The sequence below is a fragment of the Eurytemora carolleeae genome, unplaced genomic scaffold (assembly GCF_000591075.1).
Source record: "Eurytemora carolleeae unplaced genomic scaffold, Eaff_2.0 scaffold833, whole genome shotgun sequence".
NCBI classification, from domain to species: domain Eukaryota; kingdom Metazoa; phylum Arthropoda; class Copepoda; order Calanoida; family Temoridae; genus Eurytemora; species Eurytemora carolleeae.
The window spans coordinates 100,944-123,365 of NW_019396825.1; the positions used below are offsets into that span (position 1 = coordinate 100,944).

Below are 22,422 nucleotides of genomic sequence, written 5' to 3' on the forward strand. Positions count from 1 at the left end.
TATCAATTGATAATACTTGCGTATGCAAAAAAACATGTACGCATTGAATTTGTCAATAAATTGGAGAAATAGTTTTCAAAATAAATTTGAATTCGGAATATTTAAACAAGCTCTTGTAACGACTAATACACAAGAGAGACCAATAGAAAAACTTCTGTTTTTTTCCTAAAATAAAAAAGATCACAAAAAGATATATCATATTATTATGATTATTATTGTTATTGTTAATATCATTATTATTATCATTATTGTTAATATCATTATCATTACTATTATTGCAATTATTATTATTGTAATTATTATCATTATTATATATTATTATCATCAGATTTTCATCATAATATCAAAGATAAAGGGTTTCCTTAAAACCATTGAGAAGAAAAATTAATAATAAAAGCATTTTCATTAAACTAATTTAATCATGTTTTACAAGAAAAACAATTTAACATTTTACATTCTAATTTAGTTTTCCTTCAAGAACAGAGGCAAATGATAAACATAGCATAATTTTTCTCTCTAAAATTAAAGGATTCCATTTTGCACTCTTCTTTCAGTAATCAATATGGAAATTCCCCCACCCCCTCCCCCAACTAAATACCCATATTGCGCGCAAGACCACGCAATAACTGCGTGCAGATCATCAGCGGTCAACTTGAAAACCAGCGGGCCGTCAATCCAATATTCAGTTTCAGTTTCCAGCATCACATGCTTTACGCAGTAATACAATATTTTTGTTAATTTATTATTTTAATAATAAATCAAATATGTTTCGGACAGTAGTATTCACCTTGAGAAACAATTCTACCAAAATCCTAGATCTCGAAAAAGGGAAATCTATTTCGAGCAAAAAGTTTGATATGGTTAATCTGCTGAGGAAAGATGGTGGATTTAACAGGTAGGTAATTTCTTAAATACAATTGTACTTCTTCCTTAAAATAAAATATTTTTTTGAAAACTACTAGCTGTTTTGAAATTTTAAAGTTCCAAACATTTTAATGGCCTAATCATAAAATTTAATTGATATATTACTATTAACATTTTTTAATTTTGTATTCGATTTAGTTATTTAAAGCACATTGTATAACAATTTTTTTTGAAATTTAATGGCTTTTAATAATTGGATTAAAATGTTTTCAGCCGATATCATGATTTTTTCCTTCCGCAATACGCAAAAAGCATCAAATTTACGCATTTCACGCAATCGAAATATGTATATTAATCATCAAAGTGCACAAAATTTACATTCGGTTTTAAACAACCACTGAAATTTGCGCATTTGTACAATGATTTGAGCATTGGAGCGTGTTGCGCATCTCAAACAAAATATTATTTAATTTGCGTATTAACAATACCGTCTAATTTGCGCATTTCTTATTTCTAGAGAATATGTGATTTCTGCGTCACCAGCTGACCGGGATACGTCACACCTGGAGGAATCCTTATCCATGCTACAGAATATGAAAGAACCGGTTCCAACAATTTTTAAAGGTAATTTGACCTTAGTGAGAACAGGGCCGGGGGGGGAGTTTTATAGAAGTTTTTAAAAATATGCAAAAAAAATTATTTCTGACACCCCTAGGCTTTGTACGCCAATATAATTCACCAAAACCATACTGCAGTCCTTCAATTATCATACAGGGAAATTTTCATCTTTCTAAACATCCCAACGAATGATTTTACAGGTTCTTTGTGAACATTTTAATCTCATATATCCTAAGACGCTACCTCTTGCCGCTGAACAGTCTCCCATTGAAAATCCCTTTAATGTTTTAAATAAACGTGTTGGTTCCTTAAAGTATGAGTGTGTCATTATGCTATCAATAAGAAGTTTTATGTACTTAAAAGTTGACTCATGTATTGTTTTGATAACATCTTAGTTTAAAGAATTCTCCTTGCCTGAGGCCGTTCCTTCCATAAACTACATTGGTCGACAACTTGACGTCTCCTATATTGGTCGTCAAATGTACGGAGAAATATCTATCTATCAGATAAGAATTTAGCACGAGACATCTAGCGTCCAACATATCGTCCCCCAAAGTTCGTGAAATACACGACCACTTTCTATGGAGAGAATGGGCTCTGTCAATTTACAGTAAAATAATAATACAATATATGGATGACTAAGTAAACCTCAGAAAAAGATGGAACTCTTCTATATTTCAGGATCCTCCAGCTCACTCAAGATTACTCCTATCCCTACTACGCTACGTACGCGGGGTCCCGAGGAGTTTATGGCAAACATCAGGGAGCTTATCCTTCCAATACAGAATTCTCTAGCTCAGCACAAACTTTTCCCAATGCTTAACAGTAGGGAGGCAATACAGGTATTTTCAATATGGAACGGTCGTAAACCTGTGAGTTACCACAAAAATTTGGGCCTAATCGGTTTCGCAGTTTTGACATTTATTGGGTATATAACGAAACTTATTACTACCGAAGTTGTGGACCTCCCCCCTTCATCTTCCTGAACAGCCTCACATGATTAGTTTTATTCTTAGCCCATTATTTCAGACCATTTTGTAAAATCATTAATGATATTGTTTAAGTTCAATATTTACTTCTTGTAAAAACAAATATTTGCAGGTGTTCATGCAACTCCATGTGTACGCGGTGTGGGACTCTTTGTCGATGCTGAAGTGTTTGCAGAAGCATTTAACCTGTGAATCTGTTCCGTGGGTTCCTTTAGATCATCCAGAAATAACCAGGAACAGTGCTCAATATATACAAAAACTAGAGTCCAAATTTAATGTATTTGAGCCGCGTCTCAAATCTGCCAAATACCGGTTTCAATTGAACGCCAGCTTAAATCTTAAACATTGAACACCATTTTAAGTGGAACCAACCATATTTGAGCCGCGGCTCAAATTTTTTAAATTTGGCCTTTATAGAGATCATATGGAAACTGACCTAAGGTGTATTTGAACTAATTATAATCGTCTGGTTTCAAAGAAATATTGGGTAGTTTCAAAATCATCACGCTTACTTTAACCCAATCCAACTCTCCTTTTCTAACTACCGATGGGGATTGTTTTGAGGCCCCGTTTTTAAATATTTAAAGATTTTACACTTTTAAGAGACTCAACAAGAATTTGAGATTTGAAGCTTATTTCAAAATTGGATGTTAGACAAGTGTGCAACTATAAATTACATTATGCACAATTTTTATTCTGACCAAAACAATTTTTCAAAATGACTAGAAAATCTTTTTCATTTTGGAAAATCGTTTTGGTTAATATCTTTGACCAGAGAAAAAAATCGCGTAATAAAATTAAAGCAAGCTTATCGAGAACACTGTTTTGAAATTTAATCAATAACTTACTCACATTTTTGTAAAACAATTTAAAGTTCGAAAAAAAAAATGTCTCAAAAAGATACACATCAGTACTTATAACATATTTTACTCCAGCCTATCATTCTTTAAAAATGTGACCTGAAAACTTTAAGACCCACATCCGCTATAGTTAACACTAAAAATTACAAACATTGTTTGCAACATTTCTTAGGTAAAAAATGAGTAATAACGCGGTTGTTCCAAAGTTTTTGGTTTCTCACTGTAACAGTGTCTGTGTAATTGTTTATAATTGGTTTGGGTATTGTAAAGCTTGGTACAATTTAATATCCGGATGATTTCGCAGAATCAATTAGCCTGACATAGTTAACCTTTTCTTTTATAAAGTTTTAGAAAAATTATCTGAGTAAATATAAATTAAATAATTCTTTCATGAAGTATGTTTCTAGAATCATAATAGGACTGCACATATTAGTACTTTTCAGTACCATGATAGGACTACAGCATATTAGTACTTACAAGTACCATGATAGGACTACAGCATATTAGTACTTTCCAGTACCATGGTAGGACTATAGCATATTAGTACTTTCCAGTACCATGATAGGACTACAACATATTAGTACTTTCCAGTACCATGATAGGACTGCACATATTATAGTACTTTATAGTACCACAATAGGACTGCACAAATAGTGGTACTTTCCAGTACCATAATAGGACTGAACATATTAGTACTTTCCAGTACCATGATAGGACTACAGCATACTAGTACTTTCAAGTACCATGATAGGATTACAGCATATTAGTACTTTCCAGAACCATGATATGGCTACATCATATTAGTACTTTTCAGTACCATGATAGGACTACAGCATATTAGTACTTTCCAGTAATAGGACTGCACATATTAGTACTTTCAAGTACCATGATAGGACTGCACATTTTAGTACTTTTCTGTACCATGATAGGGCTGCACATATTAGTACTTTCCAGTACCATGATAGGACTGCACATATTATTACTTTTCAGTACCATAATAGGACTGCACATATTAGTACTTTCCAGTACCACAATAGGACTGAACAAATAGTAATACTTTCCAGTACCATTATAGGACTGAACATATTAGTACTTTCCAGTACCATGATAGGACTACAGCATACTAGTACTTTCAAGTAACATGATAGGACTACAGCATATTAGTACTTTCCAGAACCATGATAGGGCTACATCATATTAGTACTTTTCAGTACCATAATAGGACTACAGCATATTAGTACTTTACAGTAATAGGACTGCACATATTAGTACTTTCAAGTACCATGATAGGACTGCACATTTTAGTAATTTTCGGTACCATAAAAGGGCTGCACAAAGCTTTTAAAGTTACCATTTAGAATCGGACACAATATTTTATAATAAAAGTTCACATGAAAAGTTTAACTCCTCAATCCCTTTTATAACCCCTGGTTCCTAGTCCATATTGAGCTCCGAGCAGGTTGATCAATCATCTTGTCCTGCTAGAAGAGTCAGATCTGGACTGGAATAACAAACCCCATTCTCACTTTGAGATGTATCTGGATGCTATGAAACAGATGCACGTGGATACATCTAACGTAGAAAACTTCGTTGAGTTGATTAGGAAAGGAATGTCAGTATTGGACGCCATTAACTCCACGCGGCTGGAGGAGGGTGTCGCGGAATATTTAAAAACAACGCACGAGATTGTTAGCAGCGGGAAGGTTCATGTTGTCGCGGGAGCATTTGCTTTCAGTCGTGAGGTCATAATACCACAAATCTTCAGTCAAATACTGGATCAACAGGTAACGTTTTGTATTTATAGTTGGCTGAAAATTGGGCAATGCCATCTATGCATTAATGAGGGTCCTGGGTCCCTGGAAATTACTCTTACAGCCCCTTTAATAAGATAAAATGGAAACAAAGGATTTTAAAGTTTAAATAAATGAGTCTAAAAGATTTAAATGATTTTTTATGGTGCCTTAATAAAAATGGGAATTTTTCAGTAACTTTTATACTTCTACATTGTCCAAAAATAGACTCTGTGTCACAACCCCTGATTTTCAACGAAATCTTTGCAACCAAATTTCTTAGACCTTAGTTTTCAAACCTTGAATTCTGTTAGATCACATAATATAAGTTTAAATTTAAAAAGTCTGTATGTACCATCAGATTACAAAGATAAAGGAATTCCTTCACGTAGCATCAACATGGAGTAAATTTTACAGAAATATGACCTCAAAAGTTTAAAATCGTAATTTTCATGAGGAAGATAGGCTGTTTGTATCTGAAAGATTGAAACTATGAATTGTGTATGGATTTCATATCTAAAAGCGAAACTGAAGCTTTGATATCTTGAGTAGATTTTGTACAGTCGTCGTCGTATATATCAATACAATGAAGACGACTGCCGCTTTCAATTTTAATTTCTACCAAGCTTTCAAACAGCATTAATGCACATGAACATGGAAACAAAGAGAAGCTGACATGCTTTTTTACTTGTAATTTGAAAAGATTATTAAAAATCAAAAATTTTAATCGAAAAGTCATCTTCATCGTATTGATATAAAAGCCGACCATTATAATCACCCTGTAAGCAATATAGAAAGAATAAATATATTGACATAACCCTGACTAGGATTGGCGAGGGAACCATGCTCGGCTGAGTTTCTATCTCCAACGACATGTTGATCTAGCCGGAGAAGGCTTCGAGGCCGCCTCGGTGGAGATGGTCAAGACCCTCTGCGGATGGGATAAGCAGATGTGGGATGAGGCGAATAGAGCGGCACAGGAATCACTCCGCGCAAGGAACCGGTTATTCAACGCTATCGCCAAACAGATCAAATTGGCAAGGAGGGTGGAGAAGATTAAGCTTTGAATTTCTTTGTGGATTATTTTGTGAAGATTTATTCGTATTATATACGATCAAAAACTAAGACATTTTTGAATTAGAAATAATGTTTTAAATAAATTTAGATTTTTTTATGACAAAAACTAAGACATTTTTGAATTAGAAATAATGTTTTAAATAAATTTAGATTTTTTTATGACATTCCCATACTTGCATGTACTCATGCAAAAAGGAAATTAGTCTTTGCCAAAAACCTGATTTTCAAATCCTTTGCGACACTATCAAAGACTAGAGATCTTTCAAACCATAATTCCTGTTAGTTTTAAGCATCAAACGCTACCACTATCAGGTAGTAAAGACAAAGATTGGTTATAACGGGAAACATTTCGGAAACTGATGTGACGCAGAATTTCTTCTGCAGGGGTAATTACTTGCTTCAGCCCTTCTAGCTCTGTACATCCTTGAAAACATCTCTGGATAGTTCAGCAGATCGATCCAACTAGCATCCCGGAACAAAACCTTTTTGGCTTTTAACTTTAGGAATTTATATTTGGAATGCTGTTTTTATTAAACCCTTTCAGTTGTGGTTAAACATTGTTATTCCCATAGATTTCTTTGGTTTGTCTTTTTCGATGGGATTTTTGTTGTTGCTCTAAATCATGGATTAAGTTGAAATTAATGAGTTAAGATGGATTTAGTATAATGAGTCAGCAGTGATATTTCAAGATGCAATACTCGGTCAAATTTGTCAAAATTTCATTGTAACAGTTTAAGAATTCAACACACAAAATAATAATCTGAAGTAGAATTGAAAAAATGGTTTGAGTTGTGCTTATTTGCGTGACGCGGCTGGATTTTTTAAAATCACACTTTAAAGGCCCTAAATATACCATTTAAAAAAGTAGTTTTGCCCGGAAGAGTCAAATGTGGTGGTACGGAAGGGGAAATAGTGGTGGCTCATGGCTGCCGGAAGAGAAAAAAGCTAATATGTGGCACGGAAGGGGAAATAGTGGTGGCTCATGGCTGCCGGAAGAGAAAAAAGCTAATATGTGGCACGGAAGGGGACATAGAGGTGGCTCATGGCCGCCTGCCTTCCCCCGCTCGTTGGGCAAGAGATTTCAAACCATATTTTTGATATTAAAAAACTTAGTACTAAAAGCGTACAGTAACTAGGACAAAATCCTAAAATGGACAGGATTGGATAAAACAGAACATCCCAACTATTGACCTTTATTTAAGTTGTCTATAAATTTTCAAAATTTTATCTTTAAATTGAATCTAAATTTATTTTGATTATAGTGGCGTGTACCAACCTTTAACAGTTAATTATTACTATACAGAGTGTCTCAATTTACCGTATTATCGTGAAAGTAATGCCCATACCTACTCCTAATCAATAATTATGCAGAGATGCATTTCAATTAAGCCGAACTTGCAGTTGGTATAAGAAGTATTAAATTTGATATACAAATTGAGAAATATGAAAACATTAGAAAATTCAACATTTTGACAATTGCACAGTGTGCAAATAATGGTAAACACCATAATTGCACAATATTTTATGGAGCAAATAATGACCGGAAAAATTGCACAGTATTTAATGGTGCAAATAATGACCAGGAAAATTGCACAGTATTTAATGGTACAAATAATCACTTGGAAAATTGCTCAGTATTTAATGGAGCAAATAATGACCAGGAAAATTGCACAGTATTTAATGGTGCAAATAATGACTTGGAAAATTGCTCAGTATTTAATGGAGCAAATAATGACCAGGAAAATTGCACAGTATTTAATGGTGCAAATAATGACCGGGAAAATTGCACAGTATTTAATGGTGCAAATAATGACCGGGAAAATTGCACAGTATTTAATGGTGCAACTAATGACCGGGAAAATTGCACAGTATTTAATGGAGCAAATAATGACCAGGAAAATTGAACAGTATTTAATGATGCAAATAATGACCAGGAAAATGATACAAATGATGACTTGGAAAATTGAACAGTATTTAATGATACAAATGATGACTTGGAAAATTGCACACTATTTAATGATACAAATGATGACCAGGAAAATTGAACAGTATTTAATGATGCAAATAATGACCAGGAAATAAAATTCTTTTAATTTAAAGGATGTAAATCAAAAAACTTAGCGACAGTTGACGTAGTTTCAAAACACTCAATTTACAGAATTCCATGCCCGTTTCCCAATCTATTTATTTTGTCTGCAACATTTCTGTAATAGAGACTTCAGGATTTATTTGGCAAAAACAAGAAAGAATCTGACAGAAAACATCTTTTTTCAAAATATCAAAATGGCAATATCCTCAACATATACGTATTTACTGCTCAGTTCTCTTAAGGAAACAAACTTGGGGGGTTTCGACCTAAATCTTAAGTATTTTTCCTGTAATACGAAACTATTTTCTTCATTATTTGAGGTTATCATACGATGTCTGTGATGTGAGAAGTTCCAACTGTAAAAAATAATTATCACGATTGCTCTGAAACCAAATAAAGGAGAACAAGTAGTTTTTCTACCGGTTTTTCTAAAAAAATCATATTTTTAAAGCTTTTAAGCTACACTTAAGCTTTTTAACCGTCACAAAATGAATTTTCTTTAAAAAAGGGAAAATTTCGTTCATTTTTGCGAAAAAAATAGGATAAACCATTATCGCAAAATTGGATTTTTCGTGTTAAATCGGTGATATATATGAAGATGCGATATCAACTTTAAAGAATCTAGTTCCAATTTTTAAAAATCAAGAAAAATCGAAGAGTTTAAAAAAAGGTTTATTTTCTAATACTAAGGAACAGACAGAATGTATAATTCATGATGATTCGAATACAGGTCAACTAACTCTACGAAATTCAAATAAAAAACTTGGCAAAAATTTTAGAACTGTTCTCTATTATTTTTCGTTAAAAATACGTCCAGACCAATTTGATTAAAAAAAATATTTTTGTACGAGCTAAACATTTAATACAATGAATATGATTTAGTATCAAATAACTTTTTCGTCAACAAAACAAAATTACAACAAGTCCGAGCAACGAAAGATGGTGTACCGTACGGTTTTCAATACTGCTTTGTACAAAAGGGTACATGAGGGTACAATTATCTCATTCTATATTTGTTCTCTTCCTTCAGATCCCCCAGATCTCCCTATAAAAATTTTTTTTTAAATAAATAAACTTGATACACCGTGTTTAAAATTCACCGTTAATTATTGAAATATTATATGATCGAAAATGCAAACAACCTCCAATTTATCTCCCTGTATATATTCCTTGAGATCTACATCTATCCCTATGTTTAAGTATACCTTGAAATCTACATCTATATCTATGTTTGAGTATATCTTGAAATCTACATCTGTCTCTATGTTTAAGTATACCTTGAAATCTACATCTATCTCTATGTTTAGGTATACCTTGAAATCTACATCATCTCTATGTTTAGGTATACCTTTAGATCTACATCTATCCCTATGTTTAAGTATACCTTGAAATCTACATCTATCTCTATGTTTAAGTATACCTTGAAATCTACATCTATCTCTATGTTTAAGTATACCTTGAAATCTACATCTATCTCTATGTATAAGTATACCTTGAAATCTACATCTATCTCTATGTTTAAGTATACCTTGAAATCTACATCTATCTCTATGTCAAGATCCCGAATATTTCTCGTGTTAGGTTTCAATCTTAGTCTACCAGTTACTACGTCACCCTGTAAAAAAGATTTTTTAATCAATTAATCCAAAGATCATTCAAACAATTAATTGAATATTACTCAATTAATTAAGTATTCACCAATTAATTGAGTATTTACCGAGGAATCGAGTATTCATCAATTAATTAAGTTTTTTTTTTTTGCAGTTTTTGGTTGATATTTTACCCCTTGGATCAGGATTCGTGGATCCGCATATTTTTGCGGATCCGGATCCAGGTAGCCAAAATCTTCCGGATCCAACGGATCCTAATTCTAAGCACTGATCCCAACAGTGGAAAAAATATATTCTCAATAACTATCGAAAAGCTAGATCTATTCCCAATTCCAACAGACTAAATAAAAGAAAAAAACAGGGGTGTATATTTTCATTATGGAGATATGGTAATTTTTATGAAAACCCTCTGGAAAAAAAATGCATTCTCAAAGATTATGAAACTATTAAAATCGTGAAAAAAGTAATATCAAATGGCAAATGTTCACCCATTTTCAGAAATAATTTTTTTCTTATTTCATTGATAAAAACCTAAAAAATGCCTAAAATTCTTCAGAAACTGTAAAAAATATTTCTGCTGAGCTGTGGGAGGATACTTCTTAAACATGAAAAAGTGGTTGTGTTTATTAATTACCTTCTTGCAAGTTATATAATCGTTGAGGTAGAAAACAGTTTGCTTCCAGTGAGTGTAGGGGGCATCAGGGGCTGTCGAGAATCCTGGAAAATGGACTTGTGCAGAAACATTTTATATAACTGATTTGTGCAGAAACATTTTATATAATTGATTTGTACAGAAACATTTTATATAATTGATTTGTGCAGAAACATTTTATATAATTAATTTGTGCAGAAACATTTTATATAATTGATTTGTGCAGAAACATTTTATATAATTGACTTGTGCAGAAACATTTTATATAATATTTTGCAAGAAGGAGAGTCTACTGAATGTCTAGAACATACAAGATAATAATGTAATATATATCGATGATTAAAGGGGCAGAATATTCAGGCGACCCTTGATTTATTGTCGATATCAATGTCGATGTCGATGTCGATGTCGATGTCGATGTCGATGTCTGTTTTATTTCTTTTCCATTCAGAAATCAGGAAATTTTTATAGTCACTCTTTCAATAGTTCAGATTTGGGTTTTGGGAGTAAGTTTTTTTTGGCAGTTTTTGATTGATATTTTGCCCCTTGGATCCGGATCCAGGAAGCCAAAATGTTTCGGATCCAATGGATCCGGATCCTAAGCAATGGGTTAAGTATTATTGTGAACCATGCAAATTCTTAATTCTATTGATGGCATTAAGTATTACAAAGAGACCCTTTAACATTAATACGTTTCAAGTTTCAAGTATTTGATCTAATTTGAACTAATTTGAAATGATATCTGAAAAAGAGGCCCCGTTATGAACCCCCCAGACCGCCGACAGGTTTGAGTTACGTGTCGTTTGATAGAACAAATGTTTCAAGATAGCTTTCTTTTAAAAAGGTACTTAACTTCCCTTGCTCGATTTCTTTGAACGAGAAAAAAATAAGATTTGTTTTTGTCCTTGCTGCCACATTTTTTATACTTTAAAATGATTAACTGTATACTAGATGCTAAAATAGTAATTTTATTCCTCTTAGGAATTGATGAATAACAGAAACTACTATGAATATTAATTTTACCTATTTTCTTGTGACAATGGCTAAATTCCACATCGAAGTAAGTGACCAGAGCCTGAAACAAAGTACGTTAGAAGAGTTTAAAATAAGAAAGCACGTTATTATTCATGACTAACATTGTGTGGGTATACTATTCTAACACTTCAAACAATTACTCTCCCAAATTATTCTAACACTTCAAACAATTACTCTCCCAATGATATTATTCTAACACTTCAAACAATTACTCTCCAATGATATTATTCTAACACTTCAAACAATTACTCTCCCAATGATATTATTCTAACACTTCAAACAATTACTCTCCCAATGATATTATTCTAACACTTCAAACAATTACTCTCCCAATGATATTATTCTAACACTTCAAACAATTACTCTTCCAATGATATTATTCTAACACTTCAAACAATTACTCTCCCAATGATTAAGTAAAAATATTTGAAATCTGGTATTCCTACATTTACACTGATTTCCAAACTCTAGAATCTGTTCTCCAGACTCCAAAATCTGTTTTTAAGACTCCAAAATTCCAATTTTCTGATTCTTCCCCCCCTCTGATTTTTTTTTGATTTCCATCCCCAAATTCGATAACTAAAAAGACATAATTTTTTAAGATTTATACCGAAGTGCATATTGATGCATTTTGCATAGATGGCGCCGCAGAAAATTCTTTTTAACTTTTGGTATGGTGGTACTGGCAAAGAAGTGTTGATTGATTATTTGTCAGTTCAGGAGTATTTATTTTTTCTTTTAAATCATTTCCCATCATTTTAATAGGGGGTGTTTTACTCTCAAGTTCTCTCCCTATGTTTGTCTTTCCCACTCAACCATCCAATTTCCCTCACCATCTTCCCCTTTCCCTCCCGACCTTCCCATTCCCTACTTTTCCCTATTCCCTCCCTACCTATCTCCTTTCCATGCTGTCAACTTCCATCTCTAACTTTCCCCCTTCCGGATCCCTCCCCACTCATCCCTTTCTTCTGTTGTTACCCTTCCCCTTTTCCTGTCTTGGCCAATTTATTTCCCCTTCCCTTTTTCCTTCCTTTTCCCTTCTTTGAATTTTTATATACCGCTGCAAGACTCCAAAATCTGTTACAGACTCCAAAATCTAGGTCCAGACTATTACCCCTACACTTAAAACTGGTTAACAAACTCTTAAATCTGGGTTGAATCTGGGTTTCCAGACTGACTCTTAGAATTGAAATGAACATTCAGGTGTTTTTATCTTCTTGAAAAATAATCTTTCTTCACCGCATTTTAAAAAATCATTAATTTTCCCCAGAAAATATATATGCCTGCGCCATATGCACATTTTTTCTTCAGAGTTTTATTTGCTTTAATTGAGGAAAATCAATGATTTTTACGGGAAAATCAATGATTTTTAAGGGAAAATCAATGATTTTTACGGGAAAATCAATGATTTTTCAGGGAAAATCAATGATTTTTACGGGAAAATCAATGATTTTGGGAAAATCAATGATTTTTACGGGAAAATCAATGATTTTTAAGGGAAAATCAATTTTTCTTCTGTAAAAAGTACCTAAAAAAGTTAAAAAATTCGGCTTTTGAAAGATCTATTAATTATTAATTAAAAAAACCACTGTGAACTTTCTAACCTGAATGTAGTCGTTGCGCTTGACTGTGATACTGAACGGAGCATCGAAGGGAATATCTTCCTTCTTCATTGTCTGGATATCTATCTCCTTGACCAGGCAGGCGTTGGTCACAACCTGGTTCCTGAACATGATCATGTCTATCAGACACCCAGTGTTGACCCTCCAGTTCACAACGATACCCATAAAACCTCATCTGTATTGTCGTTGTTATATTATAAATTTTTTGTACTATGTACTATTGTACTATTGTACTATGCAAGATAAATTTTTTTATTGCCCGCCTTGTTTCTATTGCATATAAATCCGCAAAAGTTATTTATATATTAAATTCAAAAATATCAGTTTTCAGATTGAAAATTTTGCTTAGACAAAGTTTTAAAGGGCACAGTTGTGAATTGAGCATATGCCCACATTAAACAGAGTTTAAGCCAACATTCCATTCAAGTCAGATCCCCCCCTAGCTCCTCAGTAAGGGTCAAAAAAACTCATTTCTGCACAAACTACATTTCGATCCAAGGGAGTGTAGAGTAAAAAAAGTGGACATCCGATTAACAACTTTGCCTAAAGCCATCAGTAACGCAGGAGATAAATATAAAATACTAACCTAAGTGACCGGCGTTGCCCGTGGAATTTTGATTAAAAAAATACGATTTTTGATAAAAAAAAATTCTAGTATACAATACCGATTTACCATTTTTATTGACTCTATAAAAAGTGGTTAAAAAATTCAAATTTTTAAAAGAAATACTCGATATGAGGTGTATATACCCTTCTTTATATATAAGATAGCTTGAAACTATAAAATCTTATACTCTGAAAAGATAAACATTATTATTAATATTCACTTTTAGATTTAAAAAAAAACACTATATTTTCCAAGATATAATCTTATCGGAATATTTGAATTTGTATCAACTGATCGGTAAGTTTGCGAGACAATTCAATATTTTAACTTCTTTCCAATTTTAAACAAAATCAATATAGTCGAGCTACAAGCTAAAAAATTACAGACCATTATAAAATTTTCAATAATTAAAAATTCGAACCTCTAAAAAAGAGCTTGTTATAGTTTTAGGGTGACTTTTCATTAAAGGGACAGACCGGCTATGTAAGGTAGTTAAACTGAGTATGCATTGTTGTGGAAAAATTCTTTAGGATTCAGTTGAGACATATAAAACCTTTCCACGATGTATATTTACTGAATTTGAGTCTATAGTCGAAGTTTAAAATAATGAATTTCCAGTGCTTAGATCCGGATCCGTTGAATCCGCAAGATTTTGGCTCCCTGGATCTGGATCCGGATCCGCAAAAATATGAGGATCCACGGATCCGGTTATGCGGATCCACGGATCCGGTTATGCGGATCCACGGATCCGGATATGCGGATCCACGGATCCGGATCGGAGGGGTAAAATATCAATATCAAAAACTGCAAAAAAAACTTTTTTGATCCTAAAACCCAAATCTGAACTTTTGAAAAAAAGATAGCTTATGTTTCATCAAGTTTTAGGAAAAAAACAAGCGAAAAAAAATAAAACAAAAAATTTAAAAAATATTTTTTGTTAAAAAAATCCAATAAATCTTAATGAAATGACCGACCCGGATCCATTGTTTTCCAGTGCGAATCCAGGATCCGGATCCGCATCAAAATTAAATGGATTCTAAGCACTGTGAATTTGGGTGGGTACGTTTTCAAAATCGGGGGTTTTAAATTTTAAGGTCATGACGACGAAAAAAGTAAAAATTTAACAGTAAACTAATTAGATGACTAGGAACATATTCCTCAAAAGAAATTTGTCAATAAACCAATGCTAGAATCAATTATTTCGTTTTCATCATTTTATTGAATTTCTTATTTTCTATTAATTTATTCGCAGATTTCTATAAATTCTTCGAATGTCGTCTTTAAAATGATTCCAGAAAATCTGCAAAAAATCTTTGTGAATAATTAGAAAACATAAACTAATAATTGAACAAGATTACGTATTTTCGATGATAAGATTAATTTTTAATTTCTCAACCTTTTCCTTAACAACTTATTAGTGTACTGTAGAATTTTGTTTCCATTTTTTGTCGTCGTTATTTAATAATTAAAATAAAAACAATTCTGAAAACGTATCCACCCAAAAGTACGATTTTGAACGTGGACTTTGCGCTCAAACGCTAAAAAGTTTTATGTGTCTAAAATGAATCCTAAAGAATTTTTCCTCAACACTGCATACTCAGTTCAACTACCTTACATAAAATTAATCACATTCAATAAATTGAATTAAAATATATTTATTAATATTTTATCTTAATTGCGCGCGCGCGTGGGGACTTGAGGGTCTAAGGCGCAAACTTTTCCGAAATATCTTGTTTAATTGCGTCCTGATGCAATTTCAAGTTCATTTAACGGTGAAAAGCTTGGGAAAATGTGAAAAGTTGTATTTTTTTTTAAACAAAAAACGCGCGCATATTTGCTCCGATCTATTTGAAATTGCATTTTTCAGTTACAATACATATTAGTGAGTTCGCATGCGAAAAATCAGCGTCCTACGACAATGCTAAGTTATGTTTAACCACTGTTTAAATTTCCGGAGAGTAATACGACTTATGCCCTCCCCCCCCTTAGACAAATGTACTTAATGTTGTTTTTGAAGCTCAGTAATACACATTTAACGTTATGTAGAAACCACGATAGAAATTAATCAGCTTCCAAAGAAATGATAATTTATATTGGGTGCATTTTTTATCATCATCGAATCGGATGCTCCTTTCTTGCACGGGAAAGTCACTTAGAAATTATGTCTAGTCCTAATAAAATATTTTTCTAAATGTTTGAACCTGTCAACAATGTCCACGAGGGGTTCAGTGATGGCAACCTTCCTGATGGCGGACATGTTAAATCCGTACACGTCGTCCCACCAGTTGATCTTGTCATCCTAGATAATTTTGGTTCAATTTTATATATTTTGACAACAAAAAAGTTTTAATAAAAATGGAACAAAATGCATTAAACGAACAATGAGAATAATGCAATGAAATAATATTTTTTTAGAAAATAATCCTCGTATATTTTTGCGCGGAATTGAGTGATTTTTATTTTTGGGACCAGGGGATCGGAGAGTTATTAATAATCGAAATTTTTGTTTAGAAGCGAGGGCAAACATAGTGTCGTAGTAATAATATATCCCAACCTTATATTGTCTATCTTCAATAGCTGTGACCCATAGAGTAGCTTTGTCGGGGAACATGAGACCATCAGGGCTTAGCCATTTATCTCTGGATTAAGTGATCAATGTAACACTCGATCAATCCATCAATCAATCAATACAAGGTTTTAATATATAATCAATGCATAAATCAACCAGAGCATAGCATCAATCAATCAAGGTTTTAATATATAATCAATGTATAAATCAACCAGTGCATCGCATTAATCAATCAAGGTTTTAATATATAATAAATACATAAATCAACCAGTGCATCGCATCAATCAATCAAGGTTTTAATATATCAATCAATGCATAAATCAACCAGTGCATCGCATCAATCAATCAAGGTTTTAATATATAATCAATGTATAAATCAACCAGTGCATCGCATCAATCAATCATTACATAAATCAACCAGTGCATCGCATCAATCAATCAAGGTTTTAATATATAATCAATACATAAATCAACCAGTACATCGCATCAATCAATCAAGGTTTTAATATATCAATCAATACATAAATCAACCAGTGCATCACATCAATCAATCAAGGTTTTAATATATCAATCAATTCGATCGATAGCGTTTAAGTGACCAAGACAGTTGGCCTACTTCGAGAAGCGTTTTCAATCCAGTCAAAGATTCGGATTTTGCTCGTAAATGTTTCTTCTTTACTTGAGTATAATTTAGAAAAGTGTGAAAGAGGTGAAAGAGGTCAAAGAGGTGTCATTTAATTTTTTTCGAAAATTATTTTCATTGAGATTAAACAAAAAGTTACCTTGCAAAGAGAACAGAATCCAACATAGATTCATAAAAGAGACAGTATCCCATCCATTCAGAGATAATAATATCAACCTTAAACATAGAAAACATTAAGTCAGAGATAATATTATCAACCTTAAACATAGATAACATCCATTGAGAGATAATATCAATCTTTAACATAGATAACATCCATTGAGAGACAATATCAATCTTTAACATAGATAACATCCATTGAGAGATAATATCAATCTTTAACATAGATAACATCCATTGAGAGATAATATCAATCTTTAACATAGATAACATCCATTGAGAGATAATATCAATCTTTAACATAGATAACATCCATTGAGAGATAATATCAATCTTTAACATAGATAACATCCATTGAGAGATAATATCAATCTTTAACATAGATAACATCCATTGAGAGATATTAATATCAACCTTAAACATACAGTCCTATTCTAAATAACCCGGAATAATATAAATTGAATGATGACTTAAAAGTCGTCGCATACCTCAGGATTAGCTTGCATAACTCATTATAGGTAACTGGTAAATATGAAAGCTATCACACAAAAATTACAGGTCTATGGCTTTAGGCAAACTACTTCTAAGTTCAAAATCGACTTTGAAGTCAAAAATCAATTAACATTATTCTGGATATTTATAATTGGACATAAGATAATATCATTTATTTAGAGATAACTTCCATAAAATTAATGAGATAAGTTAAAAATGAAAGATAACAATTAATCCTGAAGTGGACGCCTGATCATTAAAGTAGTAGATCTGCTTCGCAGTATATTCAAGTATACTGTAAAAAATATTGTTTAACAAAAATTTGCAAAGTTATGCATACAAAAGTTGGCAAACAAGAAGAGAACACTCTTTTTACAGACTTCTTCTCATTTCTTAAATTACCTACAAGCGAGTACAGACAACAAGATTTTCTGTACTGCAGACAACAGGATTGTCAGTACTGCAGACAACAAGATTGTCAGTACTGCAGACAACAAGATTGTCTGTACTGCAGACAACAAGATTGTCAGTACTGCAGAAAACAGGATTGTCTGTACTGCAGACAACAAGATTGTCTGTACTGCAGACAACAAGATTGACTGTACTGCAGACAACAGGATTGTCTGTACTGCAGACAACAAGATTGGCTGTACTGCAGACAACAAGATTGTCAGTACTGCAGACATCTGTACTGCAGACAACAAGATTGTCTGTACTGCAGACAACAAGATTGTCTGTACTGCAGACAACAAGATTGTCTGTACTGCAGACAACAAGATTAGTTTAGTGATACTCGTCTTTAGTTTCCAGCTGAAGGAAAAATTGCAAACATTAATATGGTCACGCGGTAATGTTGTTATACAAAAGGAAATTAATATCTAACTCTGAAGAATTGAAACCAGATAACTTTGTATTATGGATGTGTGTAAAGCCCATAAAGGTCGAGGATAAAATATGAAAGGATTAGCTTACACTGTTTGTAAATTGCAGAACACGTACAAAAAATATTTATAAAATCAGGTATAAAACTATTTTTTTTGCAGTACATGCTTATATGTGTATCTTAGGATCCACCGGAAGCCACTTATTCCGATTTTTTTTTTAAAATAACCGATATTTAAAAATTGGTCGAGTTAATGCCTAAAGACGGGATCGTTTTGGACTCTTGACAAAATTTCCGTCCTTAACCGTTTTTGGCTATTAACTTTTTTTATTTATGGTCTTATGATCTTATTTGTACGATTACAACGTTTTTAAATTCTGTATTCCAAAACGGATCTTTCGATATCCATGAAGTCATATTTTGACGAACAAATGTTTTCGCTTTCATTAGTCAAATTTAATCGTTATAAAAACCGGGTTTCGTTAACGAGACATAAACGTCTTTTCTCAAAGACGTTTTAATATTTAATATGAATGCTATTCTGAGGGAAGCAAGTGGAATTCCCAAAATCGATCTCCATTAACGTACAGCTAATGCTTAAGATAACTTTAGGTGCTGGCTATTAAAGACGCTTCCCACCCCACTAAGAAAAAATAAGAATATTTTCTTAAGAGATTTAACAGTTCGGTCCTTATCACAACAAGCTGTGACTCTCAATCAAAATTTTACCTACAAAACATAAACTTTTTCCTGTTACTCTTTCATACTTTTTTTTGTCGGCATACACGTTTAAAAGATATTACAAAGAAACTCCTTGACCTTAAGTTTAAGATTGTTGAATTATAGACCAAAACATTATTGAATACAAAAAGAAGAAACCGAATGTATCTCGCCGTGTTTAGTCCAGGGTGCTCACCTTGTCGATTCCCTCGGGTAAACTGATCTCTTCTATTTTCCCCCTGATGATGTGAACCGTGTCAGATAAATTGTTCGCCTCCACAATCTTCTTGGCGGACTCGACTATCCCGGACATGTCGACACCGATGACCTTGGCGGCGCCGGCCTTGGCGGCAAACATGGAGAGGATACCAGTTCCACATCCAACATCTAGCACAACTTTGTCCTAGACACATATTTTTTACGATTTGAAAGTAGTGTTGATGTAATCTCAAATGAGTTTCAGTTTTCATTTCTTGAGTGGTATGTCCAATAAATATTGTTGAAAGGAGTTGAATCCTGAAAATTTCTTTTTATTCTCTGCTGCTTGAATAGACAATTAATTGTGTAGTCTGACAATTAATTGTGTAATCTGACAGTTAATTGTGTATAGAAACCATAATTAAAAATTATAAATTTTAATATGGACTTCTAAGAATCTATATCAATTTTGCTCCAAGATTAAAGTTCAGAGCTTACCGCTTTTAAATAGGACATTCATAACTTTACAGTTTAACGCAAAAATATTTCTTCAGTCTTTTTAAAGATTCCAGGCAGTGCCCATTTTGAAGCGGATCCCGGATCCAAAGAGAAAATCCGGATCCAAGTAATAAATTACAATGTAAAAATGTTTTATCAGAGGTATTTTATTTCTTGAGAAAACCGACCCCCCCCCCGTTGAAAAAAAATTTTCCTTCCGGATAAAGATAAGTGTCAGCGGAGCCTTAGAGGCTCATTTCTTCCTATTTTTCCCCTTAAACATTAAAAATCCCCCCTCCCCGGGGGGGTTCGTTAATTCTTTAATATTTAATGTATATATCCCTGTGTTTTGTAATTGGTTTAATTATTCCTTCCTCACATTTCTTCCAAAATTAGTTTTTTTGAGGGTCTTTTACCACTTTATTGCATATTGAGGAAACTTATTTTTTGGGGGCGATATGTCAATTCTTTGGATTTAATTGAGATTTTTCCTAGAAAATCCCCCCCCCCCACGTAGAAAAAAAATTCCCTCATATTTGGTTTTTTAAGCTTTTGGAGAAATAATTGAGACTTAAAAGATCTAAATGATGTTTTGGATTTAAGTATCAAAAAGGGTAAAATAAGCTTGTCTACTTAGCAGGCGCGGATACAGGATTTTAAAATAAGTCTATTACATGTCTCTTATGTAACCCATTGTAGTCCCGATTTAAGGACTATAATGTATCCCTCTGTATAGTTCTGTATTTAAGGACTATAATGTATCCCTCTGTATAGTTCTGTATTTAAGGACTATAGTGTATCCCTCTGTATTGTTCTGTATTACTCTCTGGAGTCCTGAGTAGTCTTCTCAAGACTATCATTAGTCCAGCCATCTAACCCTCCTCTCTTAGTGTAATATCCCCCTGACCTTCATAGGGGTTGCAGGAAGACATGCCAAACACGTGCATGATGCATACAGCTATAACCAGGAAGACATTCCAAACATTTTTACCCTTCACACCTGCTTTTAACCTTTGCCCATACATCCCAGTGGGAGGGATGCCCCGGGGGGGGGGGCAAGAGGACTTCTGCCCGCCCCCCTGTAAACGCGCTTGCTACTAAAAAATTTTCCTCAGAGCATATCAAAATATTCTCAAACATAAATCGCTTTTGCTTTTAAATCTAAAAATCACTTTTACCCTGATAGCCCTTTTTTTTAATATTTTATCCCTGAATTGTAGAAAACAATCTTCTGGGGGCTATAAATCAAATTTTTAGGTTTAGATGTAGATTTGGTTAAAAACTATTTCCCACATATTTTTGCGGATCCACGGATCCGGATCCAAGGGGTAAAATATCAACCAAACACTTAAAAAAAAACCTTGTTACTCCTAAACCCCATTTTTGAATTTTTGAAAAAAGAGAGATTATAAAAATTTCCTCATTTCTGAATGGTTTATCAAGTTTTAGAGTAAAGAAGCGAAAAATTAATACAAAAAAATTTTAAAATTATTTTTTTGTAAAAAAAATTCAGTAAATCTGAAAGAAATGGCCTGAATCCGGATCTATTTTTTTACAGTGCGGATCCAAGATCCGGATCCGCATCAAAATTAAATGGATCCTAAGCACTGCACTACCATATATTAAGCTGGTTTTTTGAAGTTTGTGAGCGCTGAATTAGAGAAAAGAATAAATATGCTATGGTTTCAAGTATCAAAAGAGTGAAAAAACTTGCCTAAATATGTTCACCCCCCCCCCCCATGTGCATAACAAATAAAATATAAACCCCAGACATCTTTCAAACATAAAATACCTTAAAGAGATGGTTGTTATGCCAGATAGAATTCCTGTAGGTCAAGGTTCGCACCTAAAATTAGTATCAAGTTAGATTTGTTTAAAAAATAATCTTTCTATCAACAGTTATTAGGCTAGTTAGAAAAACTTTCTGAAATCCCAAACTAAGATATTGTAAACAACAATCATGGTCCTGCTTTAATTAAAACTCACAAAATGACAAAATAGTTTGAATTTATTTGTAACTATTAAGAAGATTTGACATGCAACAATTAGGCATATGAGAAAAATAAAACGCGCATTTCTTTCGATTATTGATTAATATTGGATTACCTCATCTTTGAGCATCTCTTCATGAATACCAAAGTGAGCGTAGGAGTCAAAATAATAGTCTTTGCTCGTCATCTCTTCTCTAAACAATCATTTAATTTAGTTACTTCTTATTTATCTATTAAATACAATTATAAAAAAATGTTAAATTCTAACTAGTTTACAGGTTTAAGATTAATAATATTAGTAAAAATTAAAGGTCACTCATAGAAGAAGTTCAAGAAAGAGACGAAAAGTATGTTCTAAATAACACTTCTTTGACCTGCCCTCTAACAATTAAAAAAAGACAGTTTTACAAGGTTCATTTCCTAGTATGGGATTATGGACCCCTGCCCCCCCCCCCC

General features: G+C 32.9%; 2 protein-coding genes across 2 annotated transcripts in view; one reads left to right on the forward strand and one right to left on the reverse strand.

The window, feature by feature from the left end:
• The first annotated feature begins 405 nt into the window (after positions 1 to 405).
• LOC111709098 (uncharacterized) lies at positions 406 to 6,298 on the forward strand. The gene is made up of 6 exons (XM_023482697.1): positions 406 to 895; positions 1,382 to 1,488; positions 2,164 to 2,324; positions 2,584 to 2,705; positions 4,791 to 5,115; positions 5,949 to 6,298. The coding sequence occupies exons 1-6, from the start codon at positions 765 to 767 to the stop codon at positions 6,186 to 6,188; spliced, it is 1,086 nt and encodes a 361-aa protein (XP_023338465.1). The 5' UTR covers positions 406 to 764; the 3' UTR covers positions 6,189 to 6,298.
• A 2,652-nt stretch (positions 6,299 to 8,950) lies between these two features.
• LOC111709099 (protein arginine N-methyltransferase 1) overlaps positions 8,951 to 22,422 on the reverse strand; it is a 13,846-nt gene continuing 374 nt past the window's right edge. Inside the window, exons 2-12 of the mRNA XM_023482698.1 lie at positions 22,082 to 22,160; positions 21,768 to 21,821; positions 19,476 to 19,682; positions 17,165 to 17,241; positions 16,368 to 16,452; positions 16,015 to 16,112; positions 13,189 to 13,309; positions 11,573 to 11,624; positions 10,532 to 10,614; positions 9,816 to 9,902; positions 8,951 to 9,332 (exon numbers count right to left, since the gene is read on the reverse strand). Coding sequence (XP_023338466.1) covers positions 9,285 to 9,332; positions 9,816 to 9,902; positions 10,532 to 10,614; positions 11,573 to 11,624; positions 13,189 to 13,309; positions 16,015 to 16,112; positions 16,368 to 16,452; positions 17,165 to 17,241; positions 19,476 to 19,682; positions 21,768 to 21,821; positions 22,082 to 22,160 — 991 coding nt within the window. The 3' untranslated portion in view covers positions 8,951 to 9,284. The remainder of the gene's footprint in view (positions 9,333 to 9,815; positions 9,903 to 10,531; positions 10,615 to 11,572; positions 11,625 to 13,188; positions 13,310 to 16,014; positions 16,113 to 16,367; positions 16,453 to 17,164; positions 17,242 to 19,475; positions 19,683 to 21,767; positions 21,822 to 22,081; positions 22,161 to 22,422) is intronic.

Bases quoted from the DNA above. Each gene is read 5' to 3' on its own strand.
- LOC111709098 (XM_023482697.1), top strand. From the start codon at position 765: ATGTTTCGGACAGTAGTATTCACCTTGAGAAACAATTCTACCAAAATC. The intron at 1,489-2,163 runs GTAATTTGACCT...TCTATATTTCAG, and splicing joins GGTTCCAACAATTTTTAAAG to GATCCTCCAGCTCACTCAAG. The intron at 2,325-2,583 runs GTATTTTCAATA...AAATATTTGCAG, and splicing joins ACAGTAGGGAGGCAATACAG to GTGTTCATGCAACTCCATGT.